The 19417-nt window shown below is 36.0% G+C and overlaps 1 protein-coding gene across 5 annotated transcripts in view; it reads left to right on the forward strand.

The window, feature by feature from the left end:
- Positions 1 to 19417, forward strand: part of L3MBTL4 (L3MBTL histone methyl-lysine binding protein 4) — a 459873-nt gene that overhangs the window by 51578 nt on the left and 388878 nt on the right. Inside the window, exon 1 of one of the 5 annotated variants that reach the window (XM_041724332.1) lies at positions 18029 to 18093. The exons of 3 other annotated variants lie outside the window; for them this stretch is intronic. In XM_041724332.1, the coding sequence (XP_041580266.1) occupies positions 18071 to 18093 (23 nt within the window). In that variant the 5' untranslated portion in view covers positions 18029 to 18070. Of the gene's footprint in view, positions 1 to 18028; positions 18094 to 19417 lie in introns of those variants that run through there. One more of the 5 variants, XM_041724304.1, reaches the window with a different exon arrangement.

A 19417-nucleotide genomic window follows, 5' to 3' on the forward strand; every position in this document is an offset into this window, starting at 1 on the left:
GTAATGTACAAGGGTTCCAATTTCCTTGTGTCCTTGCCAACATTTATTATGTTCTGTATTTTTTATAATAGCAATCCTACTGGGTATGGAATAGCATCCTATTGTGGTTTTAATATGTATTTACCTAATGATAAGTCATATTGGACATGTTTTCATATGCATGTTGGCCATTATTATATAGTCTTTCGAGACGTGTCTATTCATATCCTTTGCCCATTAAAATTTTTTTGTCATTGTTGAGTTTTATGAGTTCTTTATGTATTCTGGATATTATCCCTTATTAGATATGTGATTTGTAGGTATTTTCCCCTTTCCACAAGTTGTCTTTTCACTTTCTTGGCAGTGTCCTCAGATGCACAAAAGTTTTTAATTTGACAAAGGCCAATTTATTTTTTCTATTAGTTGTTGTCAGATCCAACTTCATGAAGCTTTCCTCTTGTGGAGTTGTATAGTTTAAGCTGTTAAATTTAGGTCTTCCATTTTGAGCTAATTTTTATATATGGTGTAAGGTAAGGCAACAACTTTATTCTTTTGCATATGGATATCTAGTTTTCCCAAGACCACTTGTTGAATCAGTACACTCTCAAGTAAATTCTTTATTGAACTACAAAATACGAAAAGTATACATAAGAATACAGCTCAATAGATTTTTATAAAGTGAATAAATTAGGAACACTAGTATCCAGATCAAGAAACAGAACATTACTGAAAGAAGATTTGGGAGGGGGGCAAGAAAAAGGACTTCAGTGCCTCCATTTTTTTTAAGGTTTTATTTATTTATTCATGAGAGACAGAGAGCGAGGCAGAGACACAGGCAGAGGGAGAAGCAGGCTCCATGTGGGGAGCCCGATGTGACACTTGATCCCAGGACCCCGGGATCATGCCCTGGGCCGAAGGCTGGTGCTCAGCCACTGAGCCCCCAGGTACTCTCAGTGCCTCCATTTTGACCTCAGACTTTCTAGTTGGGTTCTTCTTTATAGCTTGACACTTGGCTCAGACAGAAGACCCTGAGAGCAAAGCATTCCCTGATGGGAACCAAAACTACCCCTGCAAGCAACAAGGACTGCTCCGAGCCAGCAGATCCTGCCCAAAACTGTGATTGACGGGACCTTCACTGCCTACATGCCTAACCACCTTTGTCCCACATTTTCCTTATAAAAACTTGGAAATACTTCAGCACTTTGGAGTCAGCCTTTGAGACACTAGTCTGCTGTCTTCTTGGCATTGGGCTCATGGAAATAAATTCCGTTCTTGTTCTAGCACCACTCATTTCTCTGCTTTTGGATTTCCTCAGCAGTGAGTGGCAGAAGTTGGTCTGTTTGGAGCCCTGGAACCAAGTGCTCTTGCACGTCTGCGGGGCTGCTACATCACCAGAACTGCAGAAGCCTCCCCCTCTTGCCCTGCCACTCACTCCCTACGGTGCTCCATCTCACCCGGGATCATGCCCTAGAGCCAAAGACAGGTGCTAAACCGCTGAGCCACCCAGGGTCCCATCAGTAGTTTTCAAAATGAATTGATATATTACTCTGTTGTATGAATATACCACAATTTATTTATTCCTCCTATCAGTGGACATTTTGATTGTTTCTAGTTTGGGATATTAGGAATAGTGCTGCTTTAGATGACATTTTTGTACATACCCCTGGATGAATATATTCCTTTCTGTTGGATATATACCTAGGGGTAGAATTGCTAGGTTGCAGGAGATGTATATATTCAGTCTTAGTTACTTCCAGATGGTTTTCTAAATAGTTACACTTACTTACATGCCTACTAGTAGTAAATGAGAGTTCTGATTGCTTCACATCTTATCTACCATTTGGTGTTCTTTTATTCTAAGCATTTTGGTGGCTGGATAGTGGTAGTACTTTGTGATTTTGATTTCAATTTCCCTGATGACTACTGAAGTTAAGCATCTTTTCACACGTTTACTGGTCATTTGTATGTTTTCTTTTGTGAAGGGCCCATTCAAAGCTTTTGGCCATTTTTCTACTGATTATCTGCTGTTATACTGATTTGTAGGAATTCTTGATATTTTCTGGATGAGCCTTCAGTTATATTGCAGATACTTTCTCCTGCTCTTTGGATTGCCTTTTCACTTTCTTAACAGGGCCTTTCAAAGAACAGGTATTTTAAATTTTAATGTAGTCTAGTGTATGTACCCTTTTCCTTTATGGTTGGTTCCTTTCTGTGTACTGTTTAAAGAATTTTTACCAAAAGTCAAAAAGATATTTTCCTTTACTTTTTTCTAAAACCTTAATTATTTTACTTTAATTACTTACCCAGATCTATAGTACATCTGGAATTTCTTCTCATGTATGAATGAGGTAGATATCAAGAGTCTTATTTAAAAAAATATTTTATTTAAATTCAGTTTGCCAACATATAGTATAACACCCAGTGCTCATCCTTAGTGCTGGTCACCCAGTTATTGCATCCCCCGACCCACCACCCCTTCTGCAACCCTTTGTTTCCCAGAGTTTGTCTCCCTCGCTAATTTTTCCCACTCAGTTTCCCTTTTTCCCTTTCACTATTTCTTATATTTTACATATGAGTTAAACCATATAATGATTGTCCTTCTCCAGTTATTTCACTCAGCATAATACCCTCCAGTTCCATCCACGTTAAAGTAAATGGTAGGTATTTGTCCTTTCTGAAGGCTGAGTAATATTCCATTGTATATGTAGACCACATCTTCTTTATCCATTCATCTGTCGAAGAACATCATGGCTCCTTCCACAGTTTGGCTACTGTGGACATTGCGGTGCAGATGTCTCCTCCTTTCACTGCATATGTATCTTTGGGGTAAATACCCAGTAGTGCAGTTGCTGGGTCATAGGGTAGCTCTATTTTTAACTTCTTGGGGAAACTCCACACTGTTTTCCAGAGTGGCTGTACTAGTTTGCATTCCCACCAGTAGTGCAAGAGGGCTCCCCTTTCTCCACCTCCTCTCCCACATTTGTTGTTTCCTGTCTTGTTAATTTTAGGCAGTCTCACTGGTGTGAGGTGGTATCTCATTATCATTTTGATTTGTATTTCCCTGATGGCAAGTGATGTGGAGCATTTTTTTCATGTGCTTGTTGGCCACATGTAGGTCTTCTTTGGTGAAATATCTGTTCATGTCTTCTGCCCATTTCTTGGCTGGATTGTTTGTTTTGTGGGTGTTGAGTTTGATAAGTTCTTTATATATCTTGGATGTATCTGATATGTCATTTGCAAGTATCTTCTCCCATTCTGTAGGTTGTCTTTTAGTTTTGTTTATTGTTTGTTTTGCTGTGCAGAAGTTTTTATCTTGATTAAGTCCCAATAGTTCCTTTTTGCCTTTGTTTCCCTTGCCTTCACGGATGTGTCTTGCAGGAAGTTGCTGTGGCCAAGTTCAAAAAGGTTGTTGCCTGTGTTCTCTTAGTGTTTTGATGGATTCTTGTCTCACATTTAGATCTTTCATCCAATTTGAGTTTATCTTTGTATATGGTATAAGAGAATGGTCCAGTTTCATTCTTCTGCATATGGCTGTCCAATTTTCCCAACACCCATTTATTGAGTTGTAGCAATTTTGGAGTGGAGTTTTGGGTTTTCCACATAGTGTATCAAGTCATCTGCGAAGGTTTGACTACTTTGATGATTTAGATGCTTTTTATTTCTTTTTGTTGTCTGATTGCTGAAGCTAGGACTTCTAGTAGTATGTTGAACAACAGTAGTGATAGTGGACATCCCTGTCATGTTCCTGACCTTAGGGGTAAAGTTCTCAATTTTTCCCTATTGAGAATGATATTTGCTGTGGGCTTTTTATAGATGGCTTTTATGATATTGAGGTATGTTCCCTTTATCACTACATTGTGAAGAGTTTTAATCAAGAAAGGATGCTGTACTTTGTCAAATGCTTTTTCTACATCTATTGAGAGAATCATATGGTTCTTGTCTTTTCTTTTATTAAGGTAGTTTATCGCATTGATTGATTTGTGGATATTGAACCACCCTTGCATCCCAAGAATAAATCCCATTTGGTTGTGATGAATAATCCTTTTAGTGTACTGTTGGATCCTATTAGCTAGTATCTTGTTGAGAATTTTTGCATCCATGTTCATCAGGGATATTAGTCTGTAATTCTCCTTTTTGGTAGGGTCTTTGGTTTTGTTATGCTGCTAAAAATTTATTTTCAATAATGTTTTATTGTTATCAGTATAGAGGTCTTATTCATTGTTAGATTTAGTATTATATTTTAATATTAATTAATACTACCCTAAGTGTCTATTAAAATTTTATTTTAAAACTTTTTTTTGCAATTTATAGAAACAAAATTGATTTTTTACGTTGACTTGTATCCAGAAGTCTTGGTAAATTCACTTATTTTTAGTAGTTAATTTATTCTCTTGAAATTTTTAATCTTTGGAATTATGTTGTCTGCAAATAATGAAAGTTTTATTTTCTGCCTTTCTAGTCCTCTTACACGTTTTGTTTTTTTTTTTTAAATTTTTTTTATTTTCATTTATTTATGATAGTCACACACACACACAGAGAGAGAGAGAGAGAGAGAGAGAGAGGCAGAGACATAGGCAGAGGGTGAAGCAGCAGGCTCCATGCACCGGGAGCCCAACGTGGGATTTCAATCCTGGATCTCCAGGATTGCGCCCTGGGCCAAAGGCAGGCGCCAAACTGCTGCGCCACCCAGGGATCCCCTCTTACACGTTTTGTTTCTTTTTCTTGCATCATCACTCTTGTTAGGCTATCTAGTGTAATATTGATAGTAATGCTAGTGGGAATTTGTCTTCTTCTCTTAGGAGAAAAGCTTTCAGTAATTCACTATTAAGTATGATTTCTTAAAATTTTGTGTCTTTTTTAACTTGAAATATAGTTGACACTATATGTATGATGTTTAAGATTTATTGTAGATAATATTTGTTAGAATTAAATCCCTTAAATTCCTAGTTTGCTAAATTTTTTTCACATGAATTGGTGTTGAATATATCAATTGTTTCTTTTTGTATCTGTTGAGATAATCATATGATTTTTCCCCCTTTAAAAAGGATTTTTGCATCCTTTTTAAAAGGGGAAATAAAAGATTGTTTTGTGATTTTATTTTATTATAATGTCTTTGTCAGATTTTGATACTACTGGGGTTTTAATTTGTTTGCTTGTTTTTCTGTTTTGTTTTATTTTGTTGTTGTTTTTGCCTCAGGAAATAGATTGAGAGGGTAAATTCTTTTCTATTCTCTGGAAGAGTTCATGTGAGCTTTGTATTATTTCTTTCTTGAATAATTGGAAGAATTCACCAGTGAAGGGATCCGGACTTAGAGCTTCCTTTGTAGGCAGGTTTTAATAGGGATTCATTTTATTTTATAGGGAAAGTAGTATTCAGATATTAAACTTTTCCTTGGTTTAACTGTTTTGTTTTTAAGCAGTTCTTTTCATTTAAATTGTCAAATTTACTAGTGAAAAGTTGTGAAGTGTTTTATTATTAACATCTGTAAACTTTGTAGCCATTTTTTTCTTATCCCCACATGATATTATTAGTTTGTATTTTCTGGTTTTATTTTATTTTTCTTTATCAGTCTTGCTATGAAATTATTGCTTTTATTAATCTTTTCAAAGAATAAATGTTTGGGTTTGTTGTGCTTTTCTGTTGTACATTTGTTTTCTATTTTGCTGATATTTTCTCTCCTTAAAAATATTTCTTTTGCTTTCTTTGGATTTGATTTTCTTTTCTTTTTCTAGCTTCTTGATAATTCATTTAATGCTATGATCTCATTCTAAGCACCCATTTTAGGTGTGTCTCACAAATTATGATATGTCACATCTTAATTCTCCTTCATTTAAAAATATTTTCAGATTTCTGCTGTGATATATTCTTTATTCAATGGATTATTGAAGTATACTGTTCAATTTCCAGGCAGTTGAGGATTTTCTCGTTAAGCATTTATTACTTAATTCCACTGTTTTCAGAGAATATATTCTGAGTATTATGATTACTTGAATTTTGCTTTATGTGTGAGCATATAGTTAGTTTTGGTAAATGTTCTATGTGGATTTGAGATTAATTTCTACTTTATTTTTGTTGGTGCAGTTTCTGTGCATGGTCATATTTGTTAATTGTATTATTCAGATTTTCTTTAGATTTAATGATTTGATTTCTTTGGAGGGAGTATGGTAGAATCTGTACCTTGATGTCTTTCATCAGTTTTGGAACATTTTTGGCAATTTTCTCTTCAAATATTGCTTTCTGCTTAGTTTTCTCTTTTCCTTTGGGACCCAGTTATATTTTACATCTTTCAACTATGTCCAACACATCTTTTATGCTTTTTTTTCTGGGTTTCACATTCTTCCTTTTCTTTTGCTTCAGCTTGGGTGTTTTCTACTGATTCGTCATCCAGATTGCTGCAGTGTCAGTGTGCTGTTAATTCATATACTGTATTGTTCAGCTCTAGAATTTTCTCTCTGTTTTTTTTTTAAAGATTTTATTTATATATCCTTGAGAGACACAGAAGTTCTAGAATTTTCATTTGGTTCTTTGTATATATTCAAAATATGTGGTGACATTCTCTGTCTTACATCTATTTTCACATATTTTCCTTAATATTTTTGAACATAATTAATCTTGGTTACTTTGAAATTCTTGGCTATTATCTTCAATATCTGTATTATCAATGTGTAGATTGTGGTTTTTGATCCTGTTCTCTTTTATCATGCATAGTAATTTTTTTTTAATTTTTTTTAAAATTTATTTATTTATTTATGTTAGTCACAGAGAGAGAGAGAGAGAGAGGCAGAGACACAGGCAGAGGGAGAAGCAGGCTCCATGTACCGGGAGCCTGACGTGGGACTCGATCCCGGGTCTCCAGGATCACGCCCTGGGCCAAAGGCAGGCGCCAAACCGCTGTGCCACCCAGGGATCCCCTTTGCATAGTAATTTTTGATTGAATGCCAGGCATTGTGTGTAAAAGGTCGTAGAGGCTCTACATGTTACAAATTGCTATTATCTTATCCAAGAGAACATTTACTCTTTTCTCTGCAAGACAGAAAAATCAGAGATTGATTACCTTAATCCAGCTGAGTTGAAATTGGGTCATAGTTTCATAAGCCTCATTCTACCTCTAAATGGTCTGTTTCTTGGGGATACTTCTCAAGGACTTTAACTGAGACTCTGTTGTGTTTACCTCTTCTCCTTGTTGAGTCTTCAGTTCTAATCTTTGTTGGCACAGTACTGTGAGACTTTAGAAAATTACATTGCTTATATATACTTATGGCTTAGCTTTTTCACTTTTCACTTTGCTATATGTCAGAGTAAAATGGATCACATGTTTGAGGACCTTCAATTAATTTTAACTCTGTAGCCCTCACAACATCACATAAGCTCCATCCTGGTCCTTCACATGTACAGGCATAACCAGAAAAGTATTGATGAAGATCAACAATTCACCTTTCTGAATCAATCTTTCTCCTTTCTTTTTCTTTTCTTTCTTTCTTTCTTTCTTTCTTTCTTTCTTTCTTTCTTTCTTTCTCTTTCTCTTCTCTTTCTTTTCCTTCCTTCCTTCCTTCCTTCCTTCCTTCCTTCCTTCCTTCCCTCCTTCCTTCCTTCCTTCCTTCCTTTCTTCCTTCTCTTTCCCTTTCTAGTTCTTATTAGTTTCATACCTCTCTGATGCACTTATCAGATTAGTACTTTATTGAGCTTTTCTTTATGTTATTCAAGGAAGTATTGGTTTGCTATTAAGCATTGAATTCTACTTGGATGTACTCAACAATTTTGTTTATCTGCAAAAAGCACATGACATCACAGTTCTGACCTACAATTATAATTTACGTCTTTAACTACTAAATTTGAGTTGATAAGTGAGTGCTAGTACTAGGAATTAAAGAATGATTATATGTGGCCTTTGGAAGAATAATTCAAACTTGATAGGAGATCTGTAAGGCTTTTCATTACAGTAAAGAAAATGAATTATTTTTAATTTGTAAATTCCTATTGATTTTAGAACAGTCATTACATTCTAATTCCCATATAATTAGTGTGATATGAGAGCACATTATTTTTATCTCTCAGAGGGAAATTGATTTCTGAGAGCCTTGATGATACCTTAGAAAGATTTTGGAAAGAAAAAAGTAAAACCTTAATGGTTTGGGAAAGGTATTAGTGCATGCTCTTTTAGTGTTTTTGGGTTGTATTTTCCTTTCCGTGATTTTGACCATATACAAAAGGGACATTTCAGAAATAAATGAAATGATCTTATTTAACTCCAAGCACAGATTTAGCAGAGCAAGGAAGCAAAGACATATGTCAATAGAGAGTTAAATTACGTGAGTAGTATTATAAGGAAATCAGCCTGTATCTTCTTGGTAATACACATCTCCTTATCACAGAACAAACCATAACTTCCACAAACTATAAGGTAGATTTGCTATGTATGACTGTTGTATAGAAACCACTTAATTTCATTTAGTGTAAGACACTATTGATTATAAGTCATCCCATTATTTTACGGGCCAGTAATATAAAAAAACAATTCTAATTATACAGTTATGTGGTATTTTCATTATCACTAACAATTTATATTTTATTGAAAGAGCTCTTTTGTACTTACTTAAACATACTTTTATTATTTATCACTCGTACATATTGAAAAAGGAAAATAGTTTAGTATTTTCAATTGGGCTTTTCTAAACTTAATCACCTTCAGAGTAGAACTCTACTGAATCACCGCAACTCAGTCATCATCATCTGTGTTTTCTCACACAGTATCAGCCTCTGTACCCTCAGGAGTGCTCATGTTGAATCATTTCTTAAAAGAGTGTTTCAATATTGTCTCTGGGATTTCTTCCAGGCTGTTGGCATACATTCTGTGCATTTTGATGGTATCATCAGATGGTTTATCTGACAATAACAAAGACTCATATTCTTTCTTGAAATGATCTGCAAGTGGTTTGTTGACCAGAGCATCAGAGGGTTGTCATTCTCTCTGGCTCCCAGGAGGCATAGCTAGGTCTGTGCCTGGGCAGGCAGTAATAATTACATAAGAACTGCTAACCTGGCTGGCAGCACTGTAAGACCATCCTGATTTCAGATTTGTTAAATTGGGCAAGCTGTGTTTTGTCATTTTGTCAAACATGGCCTACCTTGGTATATAAATATGGCCACTTAATATCTGGTTACTCTGTACTTGACCTGTTCTGTATCTGGCCACACATAAACCTCTCTATGGGCAGACAGTATGGAGAGAAAGGATGAGCTTATTTAGCACATTGCTTGACATTAGTATTTGATATTTGAGGGTTATGGGAAAATCATTTTAACATTACTGAGTGACTAGGAACATAAAGAGGCACAAGAGACTCAGAAAGTGGATGGCAGAAAAAAGATGTGTTCTTTTCATTAATTTGCCTAGGAGATTTTTGTAGTCTCTTCTCATATAGCTTGGAGTTATTCTCCAAGTTATATAAACACATACGTGAGGGTCACTTCCCACTGCACCCTTGCCCTCCCTCTACATGCTCATCTCTTATTCATAAACAATTAGGTGCTCTGTTGGTTTGGTGCATCATAATCTTACTATTACTTCTACATTTTACACAACCCAATTATTACTACTATTCCTACTCTTTTAAAGCTTTAAGTGGTACTTTTATTTTGTACCATCTCTTAATTTCCCTAAAATTCTGAATACCATATTTTTAAAAATTTCAAATAGTTAACAATCACTTTGCTTTGAAATTGGATTCATATAGTTAGATTTGGTCACTGAGTTAGAGTAATGTTGGGATTACAATCCAAATCTTCTCAGTGTTCTAAAGTGGGGAACTATTAAGAGAGCAGCTGTCCTGATGATGTTGCTGCTGTCACTGCTGCTTCTTTGCTACTAAAATTTTTATTGCTTAAACTCTTTTAGTTACAAATTACAGAAATCCAATTCAAATTGGCTTAAGCAGAAAAGATTTATTAGTTCATAAATCTAAGAAGTCCTGATGTGGCATTGGATCAGGTATGGCTGGATCCAGGGACTTATCACTCTCATCATTTTCTTGTATTTAAGTCTTTCTAGTCTTTTTCTATTATGAAGACTTAGGAGGTGTTAATTCTTTGTTGATTTTGCTGACTCTTGTGAGTTTCCCTGTGTACACTGTAGTTTTAGTCTATGAGTTCATCTTCAGGAGGAGTTTCATATGAGTTCTGAGAGTGTCCTGGGTGGTTGAGATGTAGCTAGGGGCAGTTTTACTGTCACTGATCTGAGCTTTCTGGATAGGGGATAGTGGAGCCCCATACCTGTGTGTAGTGTAGATTTGTGTTTCTGATTTATTGGTGATTTTTTTTCCACCAGCATTTTAGTGAAGGTGACCCTCTTAAAACCATGCTTGCAGCCTGTGGTTTCAGTTCTTATATGCAGATGGGAATAAAAAAACAAAGTTCCTAATTTGTATATCTGGTTTCATTTCTTCAGTTTTACCTTTGTTTCTGGCATCTGAAGATTTCCCTCTTTTAATGATCTAGAGCTCAGCTGTGTAATACAAACATTTTTCTTATATTTTTCCAGTATATTCTCTTCCTGGCATTTGTTCTATTTCCCATCTTGACCAGAAGTTACTTATTTTGCATTTATGTAGCCCCTAGTATATTATCATTCCATAGTGGAAATCACACACACATACCTGCACACAAACACAGACATAAATATAATTTTAAAAATATACTTACATGCTTAGTAACTGAACAAGGTTTTTCTAGTTAGAAGAATTACAAGGCTGGCAGAAGAAACTGGATTTGCTGCATAGAAAGAAACTTAAGTTTGCCATAATGTTAAAATAAAATGTCCGTAATACTTACAAGTTTTAGAAACATATTCAAAATATATGCATACCATGGGAGGCAGAATAATGACTTGCAAAGATGTCCATATACTAATCCCTAGAGTCTACTACTGTGTATGGCACAAGGCAAGGGGGTGTTAAGGTTGTAGATGAAATTGAGATTGCTAATCATTCGACCTTAAAATAGGGAAATTATCATGGACTATTAAAATGGACCCATGTAATCACATGGATCCTTTAAATGCAGAAGAGGGAAGCAGAAGAATTAGTGTCAGGGTGGTGTGTTGTGAGAAAGACTTGACCGACCATTTGGCTTTGAAGATGGGAGAAGGGCCTTTTTTTTTTTTTTTTTTTTTTTTTTTAAGATTTTATTTATCCATTCATAGAGAGAGGCAGAGACACAGGCAGAGGGAGAAGCAGGCTCCATGCAGGGAGCCTGACATGGGACTCCATCCCGGGTCTCCAGGATCACACCCCGGGCTGCAGTGGGTGCTAAACTGCTGCACCACCAAGGCTGCCCAAGGGGAAGGGCTTTTAAGCCAAAGAATGCAGGTGCCTCTAGAAGCTGGAAAAGGCAAGAAAATGGATTCTCCCCTGAAGCCTTCCCTAGAGCCTTATTGGCACCTTGACTTTAGCCTCATAAGACCCATTTAGGACTTTTGATCTCCATATATAATGTATACGTGTACAATAAGTTTGTATTGTTTTAAGCAATAAAGTTAGTGGTAATTTGCTACAGTGTTAATAGGAAAGTAATGCACATACTGTATGACTCAGCAATTTTACTCCTAGAAGAAACATGTGGAATGTACATTTCAACAGGAAAAATGTAGTAGAATATCCAAGTAGCACTATTTGTAATATCTCATACCTGGAAATTACCCAAATGCTCATGAGAAATAAAGCAAATAAATATGTTATAAGACACTCTGCCAGACTGTATAACAGTAAGAATGATCTATCTACATGTACATGGAATTTTATGGAAGATTATCACAAACATGATGTTAGCAAAGGAGACAGACCCAAGAACAGTGCATAGTATGTAAGTCCATTAATATAGTGTATAAAATATACAGAACTTACCTATTGTATTAGAAGTTGGGATAACCATCAAGATTATCTTTGATGGATACAGTGACTGAAAAGGAACAGGATTATAAATTCTGTTTCTTGATTTGGGTACTAGTTATGTTTAGTATGTAAAAATTTACTGAGCTATATATATGTACTTATCTTTTATGTGTTTTCCTTTTATTCTATTGTTTTTAAAGATTTAATTTTTAAATAATATCTACACCCAACATAAGGCTCAGAATCCCAACCCTGAGATCAGGCATCTCATGCTCCACTGACTGAGCCAGCTTGGTTCCCCTTTAAACATTTTTTTCTCTGTGTACATATACTTCAATTAAGGAAAAAAAAAAAAAAACATGTCCCAGTTATTGCGTCATTTTCCATAAGAGCAGCAACCTAGTCAGTGTAGGTGAGGCTTGTCCCATTGCCAGTGAGCTAAGTCAGATCGAGAACTTATGATTGGATGAATTTTCTGCTGCCCTGGTCTGGTTTCTTCCTGGTCATCATATCAGAGAAATAGTTAGAAATAGAGAATGTTTCCATAGTGTTAGTTTTTTATTTGACTGATGAAAATTTTGATTAATAGAATTCACATGTATCTAATGCAGTCTTTTAAAAATTATTTATTCATGAGAGACAGAGAAGGCAAAGACATAGGCAAAGAGAGAAGCAGGCTCTATGCAGGGAGCCCGATGTGGGACTCAGTCCTAGGACCCCAGGATCACAGCCTGAGCCGAAGGCAGATGCTCAACCGCTGAGCCACCTAGGCATCCTTATCTAATGCAATCTTGAAAAGCTTGTGATAGACACATGGTCTAGCAACAAAACAATTTGATTTTTATTTCTGCAAATTATGTATTTCCATGTCATTTAATGGGCATGCCATTTTAGGCAGAAGTACCAGTTATCATGATTCAAGTGCCATTGTATTAAAGATACTCCTGGAAGGAGATTTATTTGAATGTACTTAATGGTGTGATACTAAGAAAATTTAATTTGGGCAAGGCTTCACAGTGGCATTTGTTGGAAAATCTATTTTAATGAATATAGTCTGTTCTCAATAAGATATGAAGTGGTCTGTTGTCTAAACCTTAGATTCTTGCTCTAGCTCTGTCAATAGCTAGCCACACGAACTGAGGCAAGTAATTTATTTACACATTTTCCCATTATCTCACCATCAAAAATGTATGTCAGTCCTACTGCTATGCACTGAACACATGCTTTGTCTCCATCTTGTAGCTAAAGGCAGCAGCAGTATGTTTTTAGAAATGGAGTCATTAGTTAAGGTATAAAATTTTGCAGTTAGACCAGTTCAATTTTGCCCTGACTGGCCATGTCACCTGGAGCTTGTTAGCCCTGCAAGGGCTGTGGAGAAGCTGCCACCATATGCCTGGCACATAGAAGCAGCTAACTTAATAAATAGTAGTTGCAGGGATGATGATATCTGTGCTTTGTTACATGTCCCAGTTGTAGTTTTTTTTTTTTTTTTTTCCAGTTGTAGTTTTAAGGTTCTAAGTGAGTGGTTGCCATTGAGTGAGTATATAACTTCATAACTTGATGGTAATATTCATGGGGAAATGAAACATTTTTAGAAGTAAATATGAAGACATAACACTCCTCTTATAAGACTACCCCTGAATGCTGTATTTTCATCAGAAATATTCCAAATACATGATGAAGTGTTGAGAGTAAGAAAGGGATGAACAACTCTCTGCTGGCCATCTGGATTGAATAATCTCAATAGTATTTTAGCCTATTGATTTCTGTGTTTTAAAAGCAATGAGAACACTGTAATTACAGTTGCAGCCTCCTTTACCTAGACCTATTTCTTTCCACTCCTACTGAGATGTGACTACTAAGCTGAAGTTTTGTATCATCCTCAGTCATGTTCTTGTATTTTGAATAAGCATCTATGTTTCTGTAAGTAGACATGATACAGACAGGTCTGCGGTATGTATATAATCCTGCAACCTGACCTTTCTGTTCAAGTGTATTTTAGAGATTTATCTGTGATGGGATATAAAACAAATAGGGTGGGATATATCAATGCTGTATAGTATTCCTTTTAAAATATATTACTAGTTATTCATTTTATTTCCTATCCATGGATATTTGGAAGTACTATTAAATTTTTCATATAAACATGTTCTTTTTGCACCTGTGCTAGTTTTTCTGTGTATCTAGAAACATTTGGATCCAGATGGAAGTTTACAGTTTACAGTTCAGCAGTATGTGAGAATTCCTGCTGCTTCACATTCTCTTTAACACTTGATAAGGCCTTGCCAGTCATATTCGTGGGTGTAGGAAGCTATTTATTTTTAATATGCATTTCTTTGTTTCTATCTGATCCTGCCATAGAACATTAAATCTCTGAGCATTATTCTTCCAATAAATGACTTTTTTGCTTAGGAGAACCAGATTGTGTTTCTGACTGGTGAATTCATCCCCATCTTTTGTCCCTGCTGAGATTTCACTCAGCAGAACTAGAAATGCTGAGGATTCAGCTTAGTTTCTGACAGGCAGCATGGATGTGGCTATCCCCCAGTTTAGTTAATGCCCCTGGTTCTTATGCTTCTTTGACAATAGTGTGGTCTCACAAAGGCAGGTAGGAGCAACACGTGCTCCTCACACATCTCCTCCTCGCAAACTGCACTTAGTACATGCTCAGAAAGGGCCTAGTGAGATATTTTTTCCCAAACATAAGAGAAAAAGGCAGCAAGTCTTGGTGAAAAAAGGGATTTAGCAACAGGAAAAATGGACTGTTCAGTTAGAAGAAAGTGCTATGTGTACTCTTTTACCTCTGTTAACTTTTCTTATCTTGAATGCCTAGGATACACCATTTAAATTACTTAAAAAATTGTTTGCCATTTTATATACAAAAACAACATTTAAAAAAAGGCTTTATTTATTTGATGGAGCAAGAGAGCACAAGCAGTGGGGAGCAGCAGCAGGAGAGGAAGAAGAAGCCTACCTACTGAACATGGAACCCAAAGCGGGGCTCTATTTCAGGACCCTGAGGTCATGACCTGAGCTGAAGGCAGATGCTTAACTGACTGAGCCACCCAGGCACCCCCCAAAACAACATATTTTAACATTTATTTATTTGAGAGAGAGAGAGAGTGTGTGTGTGTGTGTGGGCGGGGGGGGGGGGGGAGTGTGGGTGTGGGTGAGGGGCAGAGAGAGAATCTTTTGAGAAGACTCTGCTCTGAGCACAGAGATCATGACCTGCGCCGAAACCAAGAGTCACACAATTAGCCAACTACACCTTCTAGTGTCCCATAAAAACAACATATATTATAGGTCAGTATGAAGCACAATAGAAAAAATATATATACCTGTGAAGCCAATATCCAGCTTAATTAAGAATGAAAACATTACAGTCTTGTTAATTTTCCTCTTCAACTGCTTTGCTGCATTTTATATTTATCATTTCCTTCTTCGAATAATTTACCACATAAGAATGTATCTCTAAGGCACATATTGAGTGCTTTTGCTTGCTTTTGTGTTTTAAAAATGTAGAATGCAGTCTTCTGATTTTCTTTGTGAATCCAGTGTTATTGCTAATTATGTTCTTGCATATGTATTTGCAGCTGATTCATTTTCACTGTGCAATGTTATATTGTATGACTATAGCATAAGTTATTTTTTCAGATTCCTGTTGATAGATATTTGGATTAATTCCAGTCTTTCTCTCCCCCCCCCCCCCCGCCATTAATATAAACTTGCCTCCTAATGGAGTACTACAATTACTAGAGTCCTGGAGTCATGGGATTTGCTGGAACATCTTAAACTTCAACAAAACTTCGGTTGTTTTCCAGTGGTTAATCTTCTGCCAGCAGAGTAGGAGAATTCCCATTGCTCCTCACCCTTGCTAACATCTGGTACTGTCAGAGTTTTATATTTTTGACACTCTGATGATCATGAATTGGTGTCTTGTGGTTTTATTCTTAATTTCCCTGATTACTAACAAGGCTGAACAACTTTTCCTCAATTTCTGTGTGAAATGCTTACTCATAGTTTTGCCCCCAGCCCCCACTATGGATCGTTCTGTCCATCTGCTCTTGCTACCAAAACTACTGCATCACAAGATATTAATTGATCTTTGATTTATCACTGGGCTTGCCTCGGTGATTTATGAAAGGCTGTAGGCCATTCATATTCTGGGCTTGGCTGCAGGCTGAGTGAGGTTCAGGGGTTTCCTACCTGCTCTCTGGGGTCTACTCAGAAGGGTCAAAGGCCAACTGATGCATGTTCTCCTAACGCGGGTAGTTTTAGTGTAGTAAAGCCAACATAAATTGCACAAGCACATTTTGAGCCTCAGCTCACAGTGTATCTCCCATTGACCAAAGTGAGTCATAGGCAAGCCCAAGTTGAGTGTATTTGGTTCAGATGGACCCATGGCAAGAGTGAGGATGTCTCCTCTTACAGGACGGTCAAGAATTTAAACTGAGAGAAGTGAAGAGATAGAGAAATATATTTTGTTAGATGGAAATCAGAAGAGATCCGCTTAGCTGCTGTAGCTAAGAGAGGTGGCTATACTTATAGCAGACAAAATAGACTTTAAGTCAAACACTGTCACAAGAGAATATTATATAGTGATCAAAGGTCAATCCACCAGGAAGATATAACCATTGTAAACATATATGTACTTAACATCAGAACACCTAAGTATGTAAAGCAAACATTGATGGAACTGAAGGGAGAAATAGACAATAGTAACTGTGGGGGTAGGAGACTTCTGTACCCCATTTTCAGTAATGGATAGAAAATCCACAGAGAGGGTGCCTTGGTGGCTCAGTCGGTTAAAGCCTGTGCCTGTAGCTTAGGTGATGATGATCCTGGGGTCCTGGGATTGAGCCCCATTTCGGGCTCCCTGCTCAGCGGGGAGCCTGCTTCTCCCTCTCCCTCTGCTGCTTCCCCTGCTTGTGCTCTCTCTGGCTTGCTCTCTCTCAAATAAATAAATAAAATCTTTTTTTTTTTTTTTTTAAAGAAGATCCACAGAGGATCAGTGAAGACACAGAGGACTTGAACAGTGCTACAGAGCAACGGACCGAACAGGCAAATACAGAGCATTCCACTCAAAAGCAGCAGAATACATGTTCTTCTCAAGCACACACAGAACTTTCTCCAGGATAGGTCAAATGTTAGGCCACAAAATAAGTCTTCATAAATTTAGAAAGACTGAAATCACATTAAGTTTTTTTTTTTTTACTGGTCACAGTGGAGTGAAGGTAAAAATCAGTAGCAGAAGGAGAACTGGAGAATTCATAAATATGTGAAGTTAAATAAACACTCTTGAACAACCAGTGGGTCAAAGAAGAAATCAAAAGGGAGATTAGAAAATATTTGGAGACAAATGAAAATGAAGATACAACAGAACAGAATTATGGCATACAGCAAAAGGAATATTAAGATGTAAATTTATTGTGTTAACAATACATTAAAAAGAAAGATCTCAAATAAATAAGCTAACTTTATATCTCAAGAACCGAGAAAGAATAAATTAAACCTGCATTTAGCAGGACAAAGAAGATAAAGTTTAGGGCAGAAATAAATGCAATGGAAAGTAGAAAAACAATGGAAAAAATCATTGAAGCTAAGAATTGATTTTTTGAATACATAAAATTGAAAAATCTTCAGCTAAACTAGTTAGGAAAAAGACTCAAATATGAGAGGGGACATTACAACTGATGCTACATTAATAAAAAAGATCATAAGAGACTACCATCAACAATTCTTTAGCAACACACTGGATAAACCAGAAGAAATGGGAGAATTCCCAGATACATACAACCTACCAAGACTGGGTCATGAATAAATAGAAAATCTGAACAGATCTGTAACTACTATGGTGGTTGAATCAGTAATAAAAAAAAACTTCCAACAAAGAAAAGCTGAGGACCAGATGACTTCATTGGTGAACTCTCAGCAAACATTTAAATAAGAATTAAAGCCATTCCTTCTCTTAACTTTTCCAAAAAAATTGAAAAAAGAATACTTTTAAATTCATTTTATGAAGCTGGCATTACCCTAATACCAAAGCTAGACAAAGACACCATAAAAAAGGAAAACTGTAGGCCAATATCCTGGGTGAATGTGGATGGAAAAAAAAAAAAAACAAACTACAAGCAATGTGGAGCAAACAGCCCATTAAAAGGAGCATGCACCATGACCAAATGGAATTTATGCTTGGTATAAAAGAATGGCCTCAATATACAAAATCAAGTAATGTGATTACTATATTAACAGAATAAAAGATAAATAACATGATCATTTTATTAGATGCAGAAAAAGCATTTGATAGAATTAAAACACTCATGATTAAAACTCAACAAACTAGGAATAGAAAGTAGCTCAGCATAGTAAAGAGCATATGTGAAAAGCCACAGCTGATATTATACTTCCTTTGATAATCAAGTTTTCACATATACCTTTCTTTTGAGGGGCTCTCTCATCTTTCTCAGTATGTTTACCTATTTCAGAACAAGTATCACACAGCCTTATCAATTGATGATCAACTTTGGGTTGTATCCACTTTTTGGCTGTTATGAATCATGCTACTGTGAGCATTCATGGACAAGTTTTTGTGTGGATGTGTGTTTTCATTTCTCTTGGGTATATGCATGGGAGTGGAGTTGCTGGTTCATTTTGTTTAGCATTTCAAGGAACTACCAAACTTTTCCAAAGTGACTGTATCATTTTACATTCTATCCGCAATAGGAGAGGTCTTTAATTCCCCCACATCCTTGTTACTGACTTTTCCCCCCTTTTTATTACAGCTATCTTAGTGGATGTGAAGTGATAGCTTGTGTTTTTTTTTTTTTTAATTTCTCTTTCCCCAGTGATTAATGATGTTGACTATCCTCTTTCCATGTCCTTATTAGCTATTTGTGCATCTTCTTTTAGAGAAATGTTGGTTTAAATCCTTTGCCTATTTTGGGGGTTTTCTTTTTATTATTAAGTTATTAAAGTTCTTTTTATATTCTCAATACAGATCTTGTAGATATAGTATTTGTACATATTTCTTCCCACTCATTCTGTATGCTGCCTTTTCACTTTCTTGATGGTATCATTTGCAGCACAAAAGGTTTTACTTTTGACGTAGTCCACTTTTTCTTTTGTTACTTATACTTTTGGTGTCACATCTAAGAAGCCATTTCCTAACCAAGGGCTTGAATATTCAGTCCTATATTTTCTTTCAACGGTTTTATAGTTTTAGGTCTTACATTTAAGTCTATGCTCCACTTTGAATTAATATTTGTATATGGTATGAGGGAAGGCTCCAACCTCACTCTTTTGCATGTGAATATCTAGTTGTCCCAGTACCATTTGTTGAAAAGACTATTTTTTTCCTTGGCAAATTATGTTGGCACCTTTGTTGAAGATTAATTAGACATAGATGTATGGTTTATTTCTAGAACATCAATCTATTCAGTTGGTCTGTATGTCTTTATGCCAGTGCCATACTGTCTTGATTATTGTGGCTTTTTAAAAGTATTTATTTATTTATGATTATATTTATACATTTGAGAGAGACAGAGAGAGAGAA

The sequence above is a fragment of the Vulpes lagopus genome, chromosome 1 (genome assembly GCF_018345385.1).
Source record: "Vulpes lagopus strain Blue_001 chromosome 1, ASM1834538v1, whole genome shotgun sequence".
NCBI classification, from domain to species: Eukaryota; Metazoa; Chordata; class Mammalia; order Carnivora; family Canidae; genus Vulpes; species Vulpes lagopus.